Genomic DNA, 18,137 nt, shown 5'->3' on the forward strand with positions numbered 1-18,137 from the left:
GGGGACACGTGTGTCACCCGTGTGTGTCCGGCCACTCTGAGCCCCATGTGCTCACCCCCCACCCCAGGAAGGGGTGAAACGAGACAGACCCTATGGGCACAGGTAGGACCCCCTGCCCAGGGAGTGTCTGTCCTGTCTCTGCCCACCCCCAGGGACAGGATGGACCCACAGGTGACAACAGTGGGTTGCCCCATCAAGGTGGTGGCCACACAGCCCTGGGCCACCTGGCTCATGGTGGTGGTAGCCATGAAGAGTCATTGGGATGTCCCCCCATCTGCTGGGCAGTGCCAGGGGAGCGGGCAGGGGGGTGCCAGCCCCGGGCCCCCCCGGCCGGGCTATTTGTAGGGCCAACAGATGGGGGCTGTGGACAGATGGGTGCTCCCCAGGTGCCAGAAGCGGGGGCTCACGTGGCCACAGCTGCTGCTGGGGTGGCCACAGGGCTCCAGCCCCCCCACTCTCAGGCCATCACCCCCCAGTCCCAGTGGTCCCACCCCAGGGCCGGGGGGACATTCAGGGAAAACTCCCCCCAGGGTGAGCAGCACAAAGATGTCACCATAGGATGGGGGACAATGGCACCCAAAGGAGCCTTGGGGACCCACCTGTTGATGCTGGGGGGGTTTTGAGCTGCCCCCAGCCCCACAGGCTCTCACCCCCCCCGCCCCCTCCTCCTTTTTGTTGCTCGCTGAGGAACGTGGAGAACACAGAGCTGCAAACAGCGTGAGGCTTTTTATTCTGAGAGGCACCAGCCGGACAGATCAGGGGGGGGCAGGACCCCCAGGATGGGAGCGAGAGGGGCAGAGAGCCACAAGGGGGGGTCCCAGAGCCCCAGGAGGGGGGCTCAGCGTGGGTGCTCCCCCCTCGCCGCAGCGCTGCCAGCGTCTGCCCCCGCACTGCTTCCATTTCTGGCACAGAACACGGCACCGGCGCTCACAGGTAGAGAGAAACTGCACTCGCCCCCACATCCCCCCCACTCCCCCCCTCAGAAAAAAAAAAAAAAAAAAAAAAAAAAAGATAAAAGTCTCTGCTTAAGGCAAATCTGCCTCCGCCCGCAGCTGCAGGAAGGGGGGGGACGAGCTCAGATGAACCCCATGGAGAAACCGGGGTAGGGCAGGGGGGTCCAGGCAACCCAAAAGCTGGGGGAGGGATGTCCCTTGCACAGCTCCCCCCCCCCCATCACCTCCTGCAGGGTGGGGGGCACAGCCCTGGGGGTTGAAATGAGGCACAAGCTGCCCCTCTGCCCTCGAGCCTGGCCTGGGGCTTCATCTGGACAGAGGGGACAGACCCCAGTCCTCACCCCAATGTGGCCTTTTCCTCCAACCCCCCCCTTCTCATTAAACTGGGGAAGGAACACAGGAGTCTGGGGGGGGGGAGGGTGTCACAGTCGAGCCCCCCAACCCAGGGCTGAGGGTCAGGTCAGAGCCAGGGCAGAAGTTTGGCACACAAAAAGGTCCCAGTTTGGGGGAATGCTGGTGGGAGAAGGAGCTGATCTCCCTCGCCTCATCTGGGAGCTGTAGGTCTGGGGTATCCCCTCCTGGGGGGGTCGTGGGGTCCTCTCCCAGCTGTCCCCCCCGGCCCCAGAGGAATTTTGGGCACGGGCAGGGTCCTGGGGGCTCAGGGTTTGCTGGTCAGCTCGCCCACCCGCTGCCGGAGGTGGAAAGCAAACTCGAACATGGTGGCTGCCAAGCTCTGGTGGATCAGGTACCGGGGCAGGCGACCCTGGGGAGGGACAAAACCAAAGCCATGAGCCAGAAAGATGGGGTTTTGGGTTCCCCGTGCCCACCCAGCAGTGCCAGCCCCGGCTGAGGGATGGCACCAGCACCGCAGCCGGGGAGAGCTGCAGCCCTGGAGATGGAGCCCTCCGGGGGAGGAACTGGAACGTGCTTTGATTTCCCTAAAAAAGCCCCGCACGACTCAGCCCCACCCGCCTCGGCCTCGCTCTGTTATGTGAGATGCATTAAAAAAAAAATTAAAAAAAAAAATCCTTGCCTCTGCGGGGGTGGGGAGCTGAGGGGGGAGCTGTGCTGGGGGGTGCCGAGGGGTCCTGGGTGCAGGGGTGACTGAATGACTACTGGTGAGGGGGGTGGGGGGATCTGGCAGGCACAGGAGGACCACCCCAGCTTGGATTTGGGTGATTCCGTGTCCCTGGAGCAGATTTTCCCAGCAGGAGATGGTGGGGCCGTGGCTCCAGGGGCCATTCCAGAGCAAAATGAGCTCTGGGGTGAAGTTCCCGCTCGGATCCAACCCAGGGAAGGTTTCATTCGCAGCCTCTGTTGCAGGAAGGGATGAGCCACGGGCTATAAATACTTGTTCAGGGCCAAAGGAAACGGTCAGACAGCCCAGGAGAGGGGTCTGGGCAGCAGCAGAGCCCTCGGGAAGATGGTGGAAGCAGTTGGGAGGTTATTAATAGCTCGGCCGCTCCGGCATTTCTTCCCACAGCGGAGGCACGGGGTGGGCGAGAGCTCTCCAGCCCGGGAAGCACAGGGAACATCCTTCCCTTCCAAGCCCCATCTTGCACAACGGGTTGGTTATCTATCACTCCCCCCCCCCCCAAAAAAAAAACACCAACAAACAACTCATAACAGAGGAGTGGAAGAGGCCCCGGAACCAGATCCATGAAGGAAAACCCCTCTCCAGGGCAAAGGGGCAGGAGGCTCCAGCTCTGCCCTGCTGCAAACCCTCTCCCCGGAGCCCAGGGAGGACTTGGAGGGGAAGGAGAGGGAGACGTGGGAGGGGAGAGGAGGGGGCTGCAGCTTTGAGCAGAGTGCTGATGAATGGAGCCTTTGTGCTCGCTGCTGCAGCGCCGTTACCACGTCAACCTTCCTCGGAGGAAGAAAAGGGGCCAAGCTCTGCTCTGCTCCCCCCATCCACCCACCCACCCATCCAGCTCCCCTCCTGCCCTGCCTTTTGCCTGGGTCACCACCAAGGACTGGACACATCAACAGCTCCAACATCACTGAGGGGCAAAGCACCTTTCCCCAGGGTGGGGATGCAGCCCCAGGGGTGGCTGAGGCTATGTCAGGGTGTCTGGAGCTGCAGCAGGTTCCCAGGAGCAGCAAGCAGCCAGACAACACCTCCTGTGCCCATTTTCACCCCCTAAAGAGGACCAGAACCTCCTCTCCCTCAAGCCCTGCACACAGGGATGTGAAATCCCACAGTGAGATCTCGGACAGGTAAGGATGAGCTCCCCCAACCTCACTGGGGCAAGAGGGTGACTTTCAGTTAGTGTTTAACCTCCCCCTGCACAACTCGAGCCCCTGTGGGGCAGCTTTTGGTAAGGAGCCACTTTCCAGAGCAGGACAGTGGCTGCTGGGAGCAGAGGGCAGGACCTCAGCACACAGCCCAGGGAGGGGCCATGGCTGCAGCCTTCAGCATCACCTGAGAACTGGGGCTTTACCTTCAGATCCGTGTTGAGAATCCAGATGAAGGTGCAGACCCTGGGGTTGCTGGGACATTTCAGGACGATGAATCCTCCAGGCCCATTCTCACCCCTGCAGGGAAGCAAAACCCCCATGGTCAGAGCCAGAGGAGGCTGCAAGGGCCATTCCCCAGCACCACAGGGGGCACAGCACCCATCCTGCTCCACCTCCTGCAGCAGCTGCTGGTCCTGGCAGCGAGGATGAGAGCCCAGTGGGATAAGAGCAGATGTGTGGAGGGCCCTGGGAGGTGTCTGCTTCAGCTGTGGGCACACGAGCCAGCACGGTGAGCCAGGTTGGCTACAGGTGCTGTGGTGGTGGCAGTGCCAGGGCTACGGAGCAGCCACTGCCTCCAACGCAGGCTCTATACCCTGGGGAGGTTCCCCAGGCAAAAATCCATGGGAAGGGGTGCAAACAAGAGGTCCCAGGGAAGCCCTGCACGGTCAGGAGAGAGTTCAGCGTGGGGGACCTTGTCACTACAGCCCCCAAATCCTTTCTGGCACCATCTGATCTGCCTGGGAGACGAGAGCCATGCTCACCCCCCCAGCCCAAATACAGATTCCCCCTTCCCTGCTCACAAACACACTAATTTTGCTGCATAAATTTGTAAAGATTTTTCCAGGCCCTGAAGTCCCCAGCTCTTAAATAGACTGAGGCAGCTGTAACGGCTCCGAGATAAAATGTCAATTACTTTAACCAGATTATTAGGAAAAACAAAGTCAGTGTGCGCAGTGGCACAGCTGGGCCCCGGGCACCAGAGCAGCAGTAACAAGGAGTCCTTGTTTATGGAGATCAACCCTGCCGAGATCCATCACCAGCCAGGCCAAGCTGTCCCTTTGGAAGGGAAGAGGCCAAACCCTGCTGACACTCTGGGATCCCGTCCATCCTGACGCAGCTCCTGCCACCCATGGGACCACCTCTCAACGCCCGTAGCCTTTAAAGTCAGCAAGTGGCTGGCTGAGGGGAAGCAAAAGGCATCTGAGAAGCTCCAAGTGAGCCACAGTCAGCTGTTTACTGCCCCTCAGAAATGGCAGCTGGCCCTGTTTGGGAATTAACCGGGACATAAACAGGATGCGGAGCGGGATGGGGCTTGTGCTGTTACTGGTCAGCACCTCCACTCCCCCGAGCTGGGAAACGCCCAAGCAGCACTGAAGAGCACGGAGAGTTTCTTGAACAAAGGGAGAAGAACAAGGGAAGCAAGGTTGAGCTCCACAAATAGCTCAGCTTCCTGCAGTGGCTGCCAGGAAGGCAGCAGGGTTTGCATTTAAATGGCTCCGTGCCCTCGGCAAAGCGCGTGTCGGGTACCGGCCCAAAACCCAGAACCCAGAACCTGCCTCTCACCTGACATACTTGGAGAGTGGAGGCTTCAGGCTGTGCGTGGTGGAGATCCCCGAGGACACGTACCTGTCTCTTCTCCTCTCGATCCTCCGTACGTTCACGAAATCCCTGCAGCAAAGAGAGGGCCCTGGCTGCTTGACAACCCCCGGGCAGGAGCAGATCCTGCTCTCCGGATGGCTGGGAAAGGCAGAGCTGTGGCAACACAAGGACAAAGCACAGCACAGTGCTGCCCTTATCGGGGAAACTGAGACAGGTTCTGAGCTCGGAGGCTCCTGCCAGAAAAGTCTGGAGGAGAATTCTGGGTCTCCCTTGCCTTTGGGAGCCTTATCACAGCCAGCCCTGCCTCCTGCACACCGGGAGCCCCTGGGCAGGGGCAGAGCTGGGACAGGATCTCTTGCTGCCCTCAGATGCTTCTCTCTGTCTTTCAGGAGGGTGCTGAGGGGCTCAGTACCAGAACAGAATGGAATAAACTGACCTTGGGGAAACGACACCGCCCGCAGCCCCAGCTGCCACGTCGTAGGAGACGATCGTGTTGTCTTCAACCCTCTGTAATATCTGGGAGGGTGGAAAAAGAAGAGATTTTTCCTCAGATTGTGCCTGCAGGTGATGGGGACCCTCCCTTAGAGCAGCACCAGGATTTAAAGCAAACAAAGTGCCTCCTGCAGCTGATCTGGCTCTCAGGGGGCACAAGCTCCTGGGTGACGTGTGCCCAGCTTTGGCTCCTGTCCCTCTCAGGGCGGGGGGCACAGGCATTGCCTCCAGATCCCCCCCACCCCAACACCCCAAGCCCTAGCAGGGCAGAGGGGGTCCAGCTCAGCTGCTGGGCCAGCTCCTTGCCCAGTGGAGTGGCCCAGGCATGCAGCTGGCTCCCACAGAGCACGGGGCTCCTACAGATGAGCAGCAGAGATTTAACGCCTCGGTGACTCGGATCCAGCAACGCTCCAGTCCCGGGCACAGCCGGTGTTGGACTGGGGAGCTCCAACTCTCTGCTCCAAGGAGCTCCTGTGATTAAGCCATCTTTGTCCAGCACGCTCACCTGGCAAGCTGCCACCGTTCTGTTCCACAGGATCATCTTCTCAGGCTGGAGAATAACCTCCTGGTAAACTGTTTCAGCAGAGCACTGCAGGAAAGCCTGAAGACAGAGCCAGAGCTGTCAGCCAGCCTCCCCCCCCCCAACACACACACACACACTGCTTTCCCAAAATGATTTTTAAGGAACACAGAGCAGATGACAAAGAACAACTGGGATAGCACGAGAGGGGGGAGAGCTTGGCCTGGCTCACGCTCACGTAAAGCTGAGGCTGTCCCCCTTCTGCCAAGCTCCTCTCATTCCTGGGGGGCACACAGGGAGTCAGAGAGGATGGAGCAGCCACTGACCTGCTGACAAGGTGTCATAGGGCAAGTGTCTGTCTGTCTGCAACACGGTGAGACAGACAGCTCCTCTCCCCCACCCCTCGTCCCCCTTTATCAGCAGTTCTGCTGCAGGAAGCTGCTGAAAACCTCTCCCAAGCTCCAAGCACTGACACCCCTCACTTTTCCACGTCCCTACAGGATGGGGGGAAATCTTTGGAGGCAAATGGTTAATGCCTGGGAATGGTTTTCCTCTGAAAGAGGGAGCTGCTCCATCAGCAGCTCCTGCCAGCGAGGCAACATATGCACTGGAACAAAGAAAAGGCACCACAGCCCCAGTGCTTCATTAGAGTGTGGTTCCCAGCCAAGGCTCCAGCGAGGGGCACGGAGCACGGCACCTCCAAGCAGCTCTGCCCAGTGCCAGGCAGCAGCAGACACACACTCAGCCCTGGTCTTGCTGGCAATTAGTTGCAATTAGCCTCCTTGGTCAGATTAGTCCTAGATGCTGGGGTTGGAAGAGAGTCTTTTGCAATCACCTGCTCCCACTTCTACCAAGCAGAGTCTGGGGCCCGGCGTATTTGCTGGGGAGGTTTGTCTGCTGGCCAAGGGGCTTTCCTGGAGAGATTCCCTAGAGAGCTGTGAGCTTCATCTGTCTCAAGCAAAGCCAGGGTGGTTTGCAGCCTGACTTGTCCTGCCAGGGCCAGGCCAGAGGCTGAAAGCTGAGCCGTGGCTCTGAGCAGAGCAGTTGCTCTCTGCCTCTACCAGGAAACGATCCAGGAAGGTTCTTACCTTTAAAATAAAGGTCTTGCCGTGGAAAGGTATTTCAAAAGTGTAAACAACGTCACCGAAGTCCTGGGTGGGAAATGAGGAAGTTACATTTTAGTAAACCAACACACTGTGATAAAGAGCTGCCTCCTGCCCCAGCCTCTCCCCATCCCCCCCCAGCACGGGTGCTGCATGCAGCACGTTTCAGATGCCCAAAATTTCCATCAACACAAAACAACATCCAGAGCAGCAGCAGTGACAAGACAGAAAAAGAACCTGCCCAGTGCCAGGCTGCAAACTCCACAGCAAGGTCAAATTCTCTTTGTAGAGAGAACGACCAAAGCCAGGGGAAGAGCAAGGGGCTGGTTTGCCAACACCACTGCTGGTACCTACATCTGAGGAGAGCCTCCCCGGAGGGGTTTGGGGATGGACAGATGATAACCTTTCATCATTAGCCCTGTGTTAAAGTCTGATTAGTCTATTTAAATCCATCCCCCTTTGGATAAAGAAAACAATCTGCCCAGCTAGTTTGGCATCAGACAATGGATCACTTGACAAGGGAATTTTGAGCACCAGATGAGACTGCAGTTTGCAGGACTCGAGCACCAGTCGTGCTGTGAGCCCAAGAGCAGAAAGCAAGGTTGGGTTTAGGGGGCAGAGATGCTTCCCCTTTCTCTCCACCCTTTGGAGGAGCTCTGGGTACCCCAAAAAACTCCACAAGGTAGCTGAAGGAATGAACCAGGGAGGTGGGGAAAGAGGAAAGGCAGGGCCTGCTTCACAGCCTGCATCTCCAGAGGGCCTGAAGCCAGAGCTGAGACTTGCAGACCCCTTTGGTAAAAAAATTAAAAGTTATTAGGCAGAGATGTCCCCAGTTTACACCCCAGCACCCACAAGGTCCCTGTCCTGCAAAGAGGGAACGCAAACAGCTTTAGGGCTGAGAGGAGAAGTCTGTGCCCCCTGCTCTGCTCCTCGTGGGCCAAAGTTGGCTAAAAAGGTTTGGTCTCCCCCACCCAAACCATGCAGCAGCCCCAGGACCCTCAGTGTGCCCCCACCCCACGTCCCAACACCCACCCAAGGTGAGCTGGCTGCCCCTGCAGCCTGGAGGGGGGAGTGAGGGGCTCCCTCCTGTCACAAAGGAAGGCAATTAAACGTCTAATTAAATAAGAGGGGATTTTACATTTAACTGAACTGGAATAGATTCCTAATTCAATCAGGTAATTGTAACGCTTGTTAATTTTTCGTGTTGCAAGGAGGTTTCAAAAGCCTCGTTTCTCCACCCGTTTTTGCTAAGCCATCCGTGCTCCTGCCAGCAGCTGGGGTGGGGTGGGGGTGGGGGGACACTTGCATTATTTTTCTCAAACTTCCAGTTCTCCTCCTGGGCGAGGATTTGGTCCACAACCTCCATGGCATCCTTGCCTTGCCGGACGTACTCTTTTTCCTAGGAGAGGAGGGAGCAGATCATCAGCTGGGTTTGTAGAAAGGATGCAGCATGTGTGTGTGTGTGAGGTTTGAGGTTTGCTGCCCTCCTCCCGGGCATCACCACACCACCAAAAAAAAAAAAAAAAAAAAAAAAATCTCTTAATTTGGGTCACAGAGGCCTCATTTCAGAGCTCGAAGTCACGGTCCCCGCCCTGGCGTGTATCCACACACCAGCTGCATCCACACGGACTTCCAGCAGGCAAAGGGCTGGGAGATGCCCAGAGGAGGAGCCAGAACCAGGGCTGAATGGCAACAGAACCACTTGAAAAAGGGCAGGAAGCAGCCTGTGCCCAGCAAGGCTCCAGGGAGGTGAAGGACAAGCCATGGTTCAGCGAGGGATGGTGGAGGTGATGCCCTTCCCAGGATGTGACTGTAACTGGGGATGGGAGTAGCAAGGGGAGAGAGGGACACACTGCCCACTTACCTGAGCTGTCAAGGCCTTCCTCCCTGCACCCTCCTCATCAGACTCGTTGTCTGACCCTAGGGGGGAAGCAGACAATTAACTCACTGTTGATGAGGATGCTGCTGCTCCAACCTCTGACCCCTGTGCCCCGTCATCACTGAACGGTTTGGGTTGGAAGGGAACTTAAAACTCATCCAGTTCCAACACATCTGGTGCCACCTAACAGGGAGGACAACCCTGACACAGCCAGGCCCAGCCTCCCCGGGAGGCAGAGCACAAGCAGGGTGTCACCTACACCCAGACAACTGCTCTGCCTGATGTCTCCTTGCTCCTGAGCAGGACAGAGCCAGAACGTGGTGGTGTCAGAGAGCAATAACTTACTGCCAGCTCTTCTCACCTCTGTGTAGCAACTCACCCCCCATGCCCTCATCCCCAGGGCAAGCACTTCAGCCACACCAAGAAGCATTTAATCCCAAGAGCACAAAAGGCTCAGGTTTCCCCCAGAGCAAAAGCCTCAGGGCTGAGCTCCACAGGTGGCCACATCCTGCCCAGGGCATTATCCTCACTGCCAAGGGCTGGGATTAAGAGACAGAGCCTGGGGAGGAGGCAGTTATGGAGGTGAGGAAACTCAGGAGGGATGAACATGAGGGGAAGGGGGTCAGGAAGTGAGGGGACCTGGCTGACCTGCAAAGGATTCTGGCGGGGAGTAGAACTGCCCCTCGGAAAGGGCTCGAGGGTAGAGCAGGGGGCCACGAGAGGCTGCAGCCTGGGCTGCCAGGTACCCTGAGGACCAAAGAAGAAGGTTTTACACATGGAAAGTCCAACACTTCAACACTGAGGGGTCCTGGAGCCCCCCAAACCACCTATCCCTTCAGAACCACCCTCCCAACCCCTCTCCTCCAGACCCAGCTGCTCTTTTAGCACCACACCAGCCCACAAGCTCTTCAGCTCCTGTTGCCTCATCTTTTGTTTGAGACATTTTATCTGCATGGAGATCAATGGGCTCTTTTGCCTGTCAAATCCAAAGGCGATTAAGCATCTAATTAAATAAGAGCTTCCCCTGGAAGCAATTTGGAACCTGAGCCTAATCCAATAGAGGCATTAAACACTTGATCATTTTTCATCTTAAAGCTTCCTTGCAAGACCCAAACATCCTCTGGTGTTTTCCAGTCAGTCACTACATTTCTGACCAGATGACAAACACTCCTTCATTAAGTGCCCATTTCCCAGTCCTTGTTCTCCAGTTAAGCCTGGGAGAGCCACAGACTCCTTTTGCTGCCTTGGGAAGGGGTTCAACACCCTCTCCCTAGCAGGAGCCCTGGCAGCTCCGGGCACCCGGCCCCGCAGGGTGGTTTGTAAAGCACTGGGTCAGACTCTATCTCTGTTTGGTCTGACCTAGAGGCTGTAAAATTTCACACACCATAACTCAACACCACGCCCCCATAACACGGCTGTGACTGCAGCAATCCTCTCCAAAAGGTCTCCAGCCCAGATCCAAAGGCAAATATTCCGAGACCGAGAGTCCAACGGTCTGCCTGGCATCCCTCCCACTGTTTCAAAACATCTTCTCCAATGTGGAGGTGAACTCTGCTTCCAACACGTCTGGCTCCAGGACCCAGGCGTTGGGGGATCTGGCACGTTTTGCTCCACTCAATTAAAAGATGCTTTTTATAATCTGGTATTTTCTACCCCTGAAGGGACTTATATACCATAACAGAATTGAGTCAGGCACTTGCAGTCACAGCCAGCCTGGAGATCACTTCCCCATAAATGTCAGATCTGTCAAGGTGCTGCCAAAGCAGCAGAAACCCCAGGCCTGGTGGTTTGATCTGCCAGCTCCTACCAGGGAGCAGCAAAATACTCACATCGTTCCTCTTCTGCTTCCTGAGTTAGGACTTTAAAATCCAGGAACCAGGTCTCTAGCCAAGCAATGACAAACGAGACGATAGGAAGTAAATAGCCAAAAGCCCCTTTGCTCAGAAGCTGCGTGGAAAAAAAAACACAAAAAAACAAACAAAAAAAACTCCAATAAAACAAAGCATAAACCACAGGGAGTTGACACAAACGGGAACACGGCGGCTTCAGGGAACCACAGAGCAACCCCCTGGGGAAACCAACCTCGGAGAGGATGACCTTGACGATCAGGAAGGCACTGGATACCAACGTAGTGACCTGGAAAAATAAATATACCCATCTCAGACCCCCGTGAACTCCGGGCAGGGAAGAGAAAGCTTAAAACCAGGAGAGCAGAAGGGGTCTCCTTACCGCTATGACCCACCAGTGGCGCAGCTTCACCACGGCGTAGGCCAACAGCAGCACAAAAAAACGAAAGAAAGCCAAGACCTTGGAAAAGAAGAAGCCATCAACACCAGTCACTGCCTTTGTTCCTCTGCCAGGTGCTGAGGGAAGGGGGGGACACAGCTCCTGAGGACCTCGCCATCGCCACAGATGGGGTCAAGGCTGCAGGGAGACCCCCGGACCCCCTCCCATGGCAGGCAGACCCTGCCCATCCCTCAGCCTTGCCACCCCCAGCTCCAAAGCTCACCTGCTGTGCTCTGGGATACTCACAAATATATCAAAGAAAGAGGTTTTGAAATGGTAGTTGATGATTTCACCCTCCAGGTTCTTCTGGATGCCCTCCTTGGTCTGGAGGGGAGACAGGAAAGCAGAGAGCTGTTGAGTGCACTGATAAGAAACTAATGGCAGAAAGAACCCGGCCAAGCAGTGGCCAAGGGTTATCTGCAGGTCAGGTTCTGCAGCAGGAACACAAATGCCTGCTGTGGGCTGGCCATGGGACCAGGGGAGGGTAAACCACCTCCTTTCACCCTTGGCTTCACACCCAGGGGTGTGATCCAGGCAGATGGAACTGAAGCAGCACGTGGGGTAGGTTGAACATTCCCACGTGAGGGTTCCTAACACTGAAAAGCTGCTCAGCACATCCAGCACCACCTCAAGCCCTCAGTGTGACACCACCTCCTGCTCTCTGCTCCCACGGGTGGCTGCTGGTGACAGACTTGAGCTGAGAGGGGGGGGGGGAATGAAAAACCCCAGGTAAAATCTGCCCCAGCACTTTCAGAACAAAGCATCTCCAGCAGCTGGACAGCCTAAGCACCTCTCAGTCCTCCCTCAGCAACCTGGTGGAATTTAAGGATCCCCTCTCCTTCCCCCAAGCCATCTGGCTCCCCACGTGGAGCTGCCCTCCAGGAATTCTGATGGGGGAAGTCAAGCAGCACGTTCAAACGGGCTGGCAAAGGGATGAGGGAGGAGAAGGGGAAGAGGGACAGAGCAAGGGGATCCAAGAGATGCAAAACCATGCACTGGGGTATTGTATGGAAGCCTGGAAAAAGCTCACTCATTGCCTCACTCAGACAATCTGGGGCCTGACAGCCCTGGTACTTTTGTCACCATAAGTCCTGTTCTGGGGTGCCTGGAATGGCTGCTGATGAGGAAGAGGATGGCTCAGGTAACTGGAACAAATGCTTCACCTTTAGGCTATTGGTTTGAACACAGCCCAGCTGGCCAGCATGCTGCTCCAGGCTGACAGCTGTTTGATGAGCTGTGAGAAACAAGTTGGTGGATCTCAGGCCAGTCCTTGGCAGCCTGGTGTCCTGGCTCCCTCTCATCAGACAGTCCAAGGACAGAAGAGGCAGCCACCAGGAAACAGTCCCTCTAGGTCAGGGCTGGGGCTTAATATTCCAGGAAAGGAGGGGAGAGGCAGTTCTGCACTGCTGCCCTATCAGGACACACACCAGAACCACCAAAAAAGCCTCTCCCCAACCCCACAACCTGGCTCCAATATGCTGCAGGAGGAACAAGAGGCAGGGGAAGCTTTTGGGCCGTGATTCTGGGGAAGTGTTTCTGGTTTAAACACAGGCCACTGCCACCACCAAGGAAGAAGAACCCATCTGAGGCATCTCTCTGTCCCCAGGCTTGCAGCTTTACAGTTTGCAGGCAACAGACATTTAACGAGGGCCAATTTGCTCAGCTTATCTCTGCAGCAAAGGAAACAGTTTGATAAAAAAAGCATTAGTCATGATAGAAAATCACTGCTCTTCATAACTAGGCAAATAAGCTGTCCTAATAGCTTTAAATATGCAGCATCTCAGCTCGGGGCCCAAATATCAGCAGTTAGTCACTCATTAATGGCTACCTGCAAGACCTAGGCTGGCAGTCACCCTGGTGACCGTGCTGGCAGATTATCTCCTGGGGGGGTGGATGTTTTGATTTGTGGGCAGCACCTCCCCAGAGAGCCCAGGGAAAAAAAAAGCAAGGGGCTGGGGGCCAAGTCGGGTGCCCAGGACACCATCGGCACGGCTGGAATGCTGGCCCTGGGATGGTTTTTCCTAGCCTGGGCAGGGGGGTCAGAGGTCTCTCCAGGCTCTGGGGTGGGTGGGTGCAGCAGGGAGGGTGAGGGGGCTGCTGGCCCAGACAATCTGTTAAGTGCAGACATAAATAAGAGATAAACAGGGCAGAGATAAGAGCTGCTAAGTGAGCCCAGGATCCAGTGCTGATAAACAAAGGCCAGACCAGGGTCTATCTCTTCATCTCCCTTCTCTGCTCAGGTTGTTCCAGAGGGAGGACACGTAGTGCCCGAAACCCAGCAGAGCTGGGACCAGTTCAGGAAAAAATAATTAAAAAAAAATCCAGCCAAGGGAGGAGTGAGTTTGACTTGTGGGGACGGAGGTCAACACAGCGGATTTTCCCCTGGTGGTTGACACAAGGAGCAGACACATGGTGTGACTGCACCAAACCCTCCTGCTCCCTTTCCTGCCTCCCAGCCCGGCTTCCAGAGGCCAAGATTAAGGGCAGTAAATTGGGATCAAAGATCAAAGCTCCTTTATCTCTGCCAGGCAGTTGGAAGGGGTGAGGGTCTGCACCTCCCGCCCTGCTCCTCAGACACACAGAGAGCTGACTGCTGGCTGCACACCAGGCAAAGGGAATGGGAGGGAAATTTGGCCAACCTGGCAATTCCACGGGCCCCAGAGCTCGTTCCAGCTACACACGAGGGTGTTAATGACCCTGGAGGGCCAGGACAGAGCCCGGCTGCAGGAAACGAGCTGGACTTCAGCTTACACCAACTGCACAGGGGCTCCTCAGCCAGCGCCAATCAACCCAGCGCCGGGAAGAACAAACAAAGACTTGGCCCAAGGTTTCTGAAACAGAGCAATTAATGTGGAGGGAAAGTCGATTAAAAAGAGGGGCAAAGACTCCAGGGATTTGCTTCCTTTGACTTACGTTCAGCTCAATGATCCACAACAAGGAGATGAAGAGGAGGTCGAAGGTGACGAAGAGGCAGAAGGTTCTCCTCACGTCTGAGATGGCTTTCCTCTTCTCTGGAGAGAAGTAGCAGTAAGGGGAGAAGCCCTGGTTCTGGGAGAAGGAGGTGCTGATGGAGGCAATGGCTGGGAGGCTTCGTTCCAGGTCTGTTGGTTTGCTCATCCTTGGCCCAAGCCACCCAGGGCCTACGTCAGTGGGGGCAACATCTGCCAAGGCAGGGAGTCACCTGCAGGAGACACAAAGGGGACCCTCAGGTCTATGCTTTCCCCTTTTAAAGTCAAACATTCCTATTCCCAAATCAGATCCTGCCTGTTTCATACCGTTCCTGAGGGAAAAGGCTAATTCTGCCTTTTTTTTTTTTTTTTTTTTTTTGCCTCCCTTTCTGAACTGAAGACATCCAGGCACCCCAGCACCCACGCTGAGCACAAGCAGAGCTCTGCCCTCCCCCTGCTCACCCGGGGAAGGAGGAATCAGCTGGGAAAAGCTTGGGAGGGTCCAGGAGCCACCAGTGAGTGTCACCAGGGCCTGGAGGCAGCAGCCCAGAAGAGGCTGGCAGCAGGGTGAGCCAAGCTGGGGCTCCAGCCAGCGGCCAGAGCAGCAGATGGCAAACCCTGCAGAGATGCCAGGGCAGGAGGGAAAGGGGCCCGGGGGTGTTTCCATGGAAAGGGAGCAGTTCCTGGGATGCAGGATCCACCCCGAGCAGCCTCCTCTGCAGGGATGGATGCAGAGCTCCCAGGGGCTCTGTGTTTTACAGGAGGCAAAGCTGGGGAGATGCCTGTTCCCAGCTCCCACCCTGCGTGGCCGGGAGAGGAGTTTGCTCCCTGAGTCAGGACCTGGATTCCTGCCTGGATCCAGCCAAGGAGAGCAGCAGGAAGGTGGGGAGGGACACACACAAGGCTGCTGTCCCAGCCTGGCAGTGCGAGGTGTCCAGGTCTGTGGGGCTGTTTTCACCCCAGCCCTGCCAACCATTGTATTAAAATGTTTCCTCTCCGTCAGCACAGCACAAGGAGGCCACTGTGCTCCCAGCCCGTGCAGCTCCACACACGATGGGGACAAACAAGGAAGGAGGATGCCAAAAAAACAGGGCTGGGATCTGCCAGTCCCTGGCTCTGCCACCCCCGAGTCACCCACGGTGGGGCACAGCTCCCAACCCGTTCTCTGCAAAATCCTCCTCCTGCTCAAAGACGTTTTGACCCCAAAAAAAAGGCCGTGGGGGTTGCTGCCCCACAGCTCTGCACCCGCCAGCAGCCCAGGTCTCACCTGACACAACCAGGAGGCTCCAGCAGGAAAAAAAAAAGCCCTGGGAAGGGGTAATCTGTGGGGCAGAGATGCTGCAGCTGCAAGAGCTGAGCACAGCCTGATCTGGGGTGATTTTGGGTGCCTGCACCAGCAGCTTCTGCATCCCAGCCCTCTGGGAGCGGTGGGGTGGGGTGGGAACAAAGCTGGAATCCTGTCACGTCCCCGTGAGCCTCACACAGGCACCAGGGAAGGAGCTGGAAGGAGCTGGAAGCCTTGTCACTTCGGATCAGCCACAGCCCTGGGCAGCTCCGAGCGAGGGGCCCATCTCCAAGTGAGGAAAAGTTGCAGACATCTGTGAGCTCTAAATAAAAGATGGGCTTGGGCTGGGGCTGCTGCCTCCCCCCACGGTGGGGCCTTCCCTCAAACACCACTTTGCACTTAGGCAGCACCCTGCAACCTTCACAGTGCTTTAAAATCACCCGGAGAGCCTCCCCCACCCCACTCCCACCCAGGGACACGGCAGAGAGAGAGGACATGGCAGAGAGAGGGCACATTCTGCTCTGGAAATAACCCCCCTGGGGTAAAGCTGGGTCCAGTTCTGGGGTCCCCAGCAGAAGAAGGACATGGAGGTGTTGGAGCAAATCCAGAGGAGGCCCTGGAGATGCTGGGAGGGCTGGAGCAGCTCTGGAGCCAGAGGGAGAGAGTTGGGGGTGTTCAGGCTGGAGAAGAGAAGGATCCCATGGGGAGACCTTAGAGCACCTTCCAGTGCCTGAAGGGGCTCCAGGAAAGCTGGGGAGGGACTTGGGACAAGGGCCTGGAGGGATGGGATGAGAGGTGATGGCTTTAAACTGGGAAAGGGGGAGATTGGGATGAGATATTAGGAAGAAATTCTTTGGGGTGAGGGTGCTGAGCCCCAGGTTGCCCCCAGAAGCTGTGGCTGCCCCATCCCTGGCAGTGTCCAAGGTTGGATGGGGCTTGGAGCCCCCTGGGCTGGTGGGGGGGTCCCTGTCCATGGGTGGGGTGGCACTGGGGGGGCTTTAAGGTCCCTCCAACCCAACCCAGCCTGTGGTTCTGTGACACAGCAGAGAGCAGGAGCCCTCCTGCAGCCCACCCAGCCCGAACCCACCAGAGATCACCAAACCCTGGGTCAGAACCGGGGAGGAGGGCTTTGCCTTCAGCTCACCACGGGGTTTAATGAAATATTTCAAGCCCCCTCAACCAGCACCACTCCCCCACGCTCTGAGCAGGTCCCAGTTGGGCCTTTTTCTGTGTGACAGATGAATTATTGAGCACCCCGGTGCCGGGTGACACACTCCAACACCCCCCACAGCCACACGACAGTGTGAGGGGCACACACTGCCCTCAGGGACACCCCGGGTGACAGTGACACGGCCCAACGGGGCACCAGGGATCCCACAGGGCTTTTTTAGTTAAAAAACCCACAAAAACAGGTGTCTTGGGACTCTGAAGAAGGGTTTGGTTTCACTTTTGCTGGCTCCTGTTTCGAGGGGCTGTGGGGATGGGAGGTGATGCCAGACCAAGCTCCAGTGTCACCCCCCACCCCCAAAATGTCACCCCCTCCCCAGTGCCACCACTTTCCCCTCTCAGCTCTTGGATCCCAACCACAGGCTTGTCATTAGGCAGCCGTTTGCATGCTAATGACACGTTAATGACACATTAATGACACGTCTCATCTTGTGACACTTCTCCTTCCCTCCCCACCCCCCCCCCTCCTCCCCGCGCCCCCAAATTCCCATTAACGCCTCTCCACGGCTCACGTGAGGCTGTCACCAGCTCATCCCCGTGTCACTCTGGGTGTCACCTCTCCCCCAGCGTCACCAGACCCGGCACTGGGGCAGGAATGGGCCGGAGAGGGGACAGAACCCTTCGGGGACACCAAAAGGAGCCTGAGCTCCGCAGGGGAAGTGACGCCTTTAACGCAAAAAAAAAAAAAAAAAAAAAAAGGATAAAATAAATGAAAACAATAAACCCCGCTCCAAAAAAATAAAAACAAAAAAATCAAAACCACCTGAAGTGACCCGGTACCACCAGCTACGTTCACAGCCCGGTCCCGGGTCAGGGGGAAGGGGTCCCGGTCTGCAGCCCCCCGGTCCCGGCCGTGCGGGTCGGTGTGTCCCGGGGAACCGGCGGGGCTCATCCCGCGCCTCTCCGAGCCCCCCTCCTCCCGTGGGTCAGGACCGGTGAGCACCGTGGGACCCCTCAGCCCCCTCCGGTATCCCGAACCTGACCCAGCGGGCCGGGACACCGCACCCCGGGAGATGGGGGTGGGGGAGGACTGGACCTCCGGGGTCTTTGCCCCGAAGCTGCGGGACGTGACCGTGACACCGGCGCAGCGGAACCACCGCCGGGACCCCTCGACGGGCGCACACCGAGAGCATCGCGGGACCACCGGAGCCTGGCGGCAGCCGGGACCGGAACCAGCGGGACCGACGGGACCCCCGGGACAGCCCCGAAGCCCCGCACCCCACACATCCCCCCCATCCCTCCCGGTACCTGCTGCCCGGGTTCGGTCCCCACCGGAAGCTGATCCGCGCGCCGCTTCCGACCCCGCAACCTTCAACCCCGGAAGGGAAGCGCGCGGCACCGGCGGCCCCGCCCATCGCGGGATAACCGGGGGGGGGGAGACGGGATGAGACCATTCCCCACCGAGGGGGGGTCAATGGAGTAGGGGGGAATCATCCCCACCGAGGGGGGGGGGGTCAGTGGGGTGAGGGGTTGAGCGCTCCGCACCGTGGGGGCTCCCCCCGGGTCTGACCCCATCGCTCCCTGCTCAGCCCCCCCGGGCCCCCACCCCCCGGGATGTCCCCCCCAAACTCGGGGGTCTGTCCCCCACCCCAAGCGTCCCATCCCCA

At 57.4% G+C, this 18,137-nt stretch overlaps 1 protein-coding gene across 1 annotated transcript; it reads right to left on the minus strand.

The window, feature by feature from the left end:
• Positions 1-707: 707 nt before the first annotated feature.
• STARD3 (StAR related lipid transfer domain containing 3) lies at positions 708-17,883 on the minus strand. Its single transcript, XM_071728271.1, has 15 exons — positions 17,779-17,883; positions 13,984-14,251; positions 11,317-11,394; positions 11,014-11,091; positions 10,867-10,920; positions 10,614-10,731; positions 9,433-9,531; positions 8,770-8,825; positions 8,212-8,304; positions 6,891-6,953; positions 5,788-5,883; positions 5,227-5,306; positions 4,755-4,859; positions 3,395-3,488; positions 708-1,716 (listed from the first exon to the last, which is right to left on the minus strand). The coding sequence occupies exons 2-15, from the start codon at positions 14,185-14,187 to the stop codon at positions 1,612-1,614; spliced, it is 1,323 nt and encodes a 440-aa protein (XP_071584372.1). The 5' UTR covers positions 14,188-14,251; positions 17,779-17,883; the 3' UTR covers positions 708-1,611.
• Positions 17,884-18,137: the final 254 nt, after the last annotated feature.

This window comes from Heliangelus exortis, chromosome 29 (genome assembly GCF_036169615.1).
Source record: "Heliangelus exortis chromosome 29, bHelExo1.hap1, whole genome shotgun sequence".
In the NCBI taxonomy this organism is placed as follows: Eukaryota; Metazoa; Chordata; class Aves; order Apodiformes; family Trochilidae; genus Heliangelus; species Heliangelus exortis.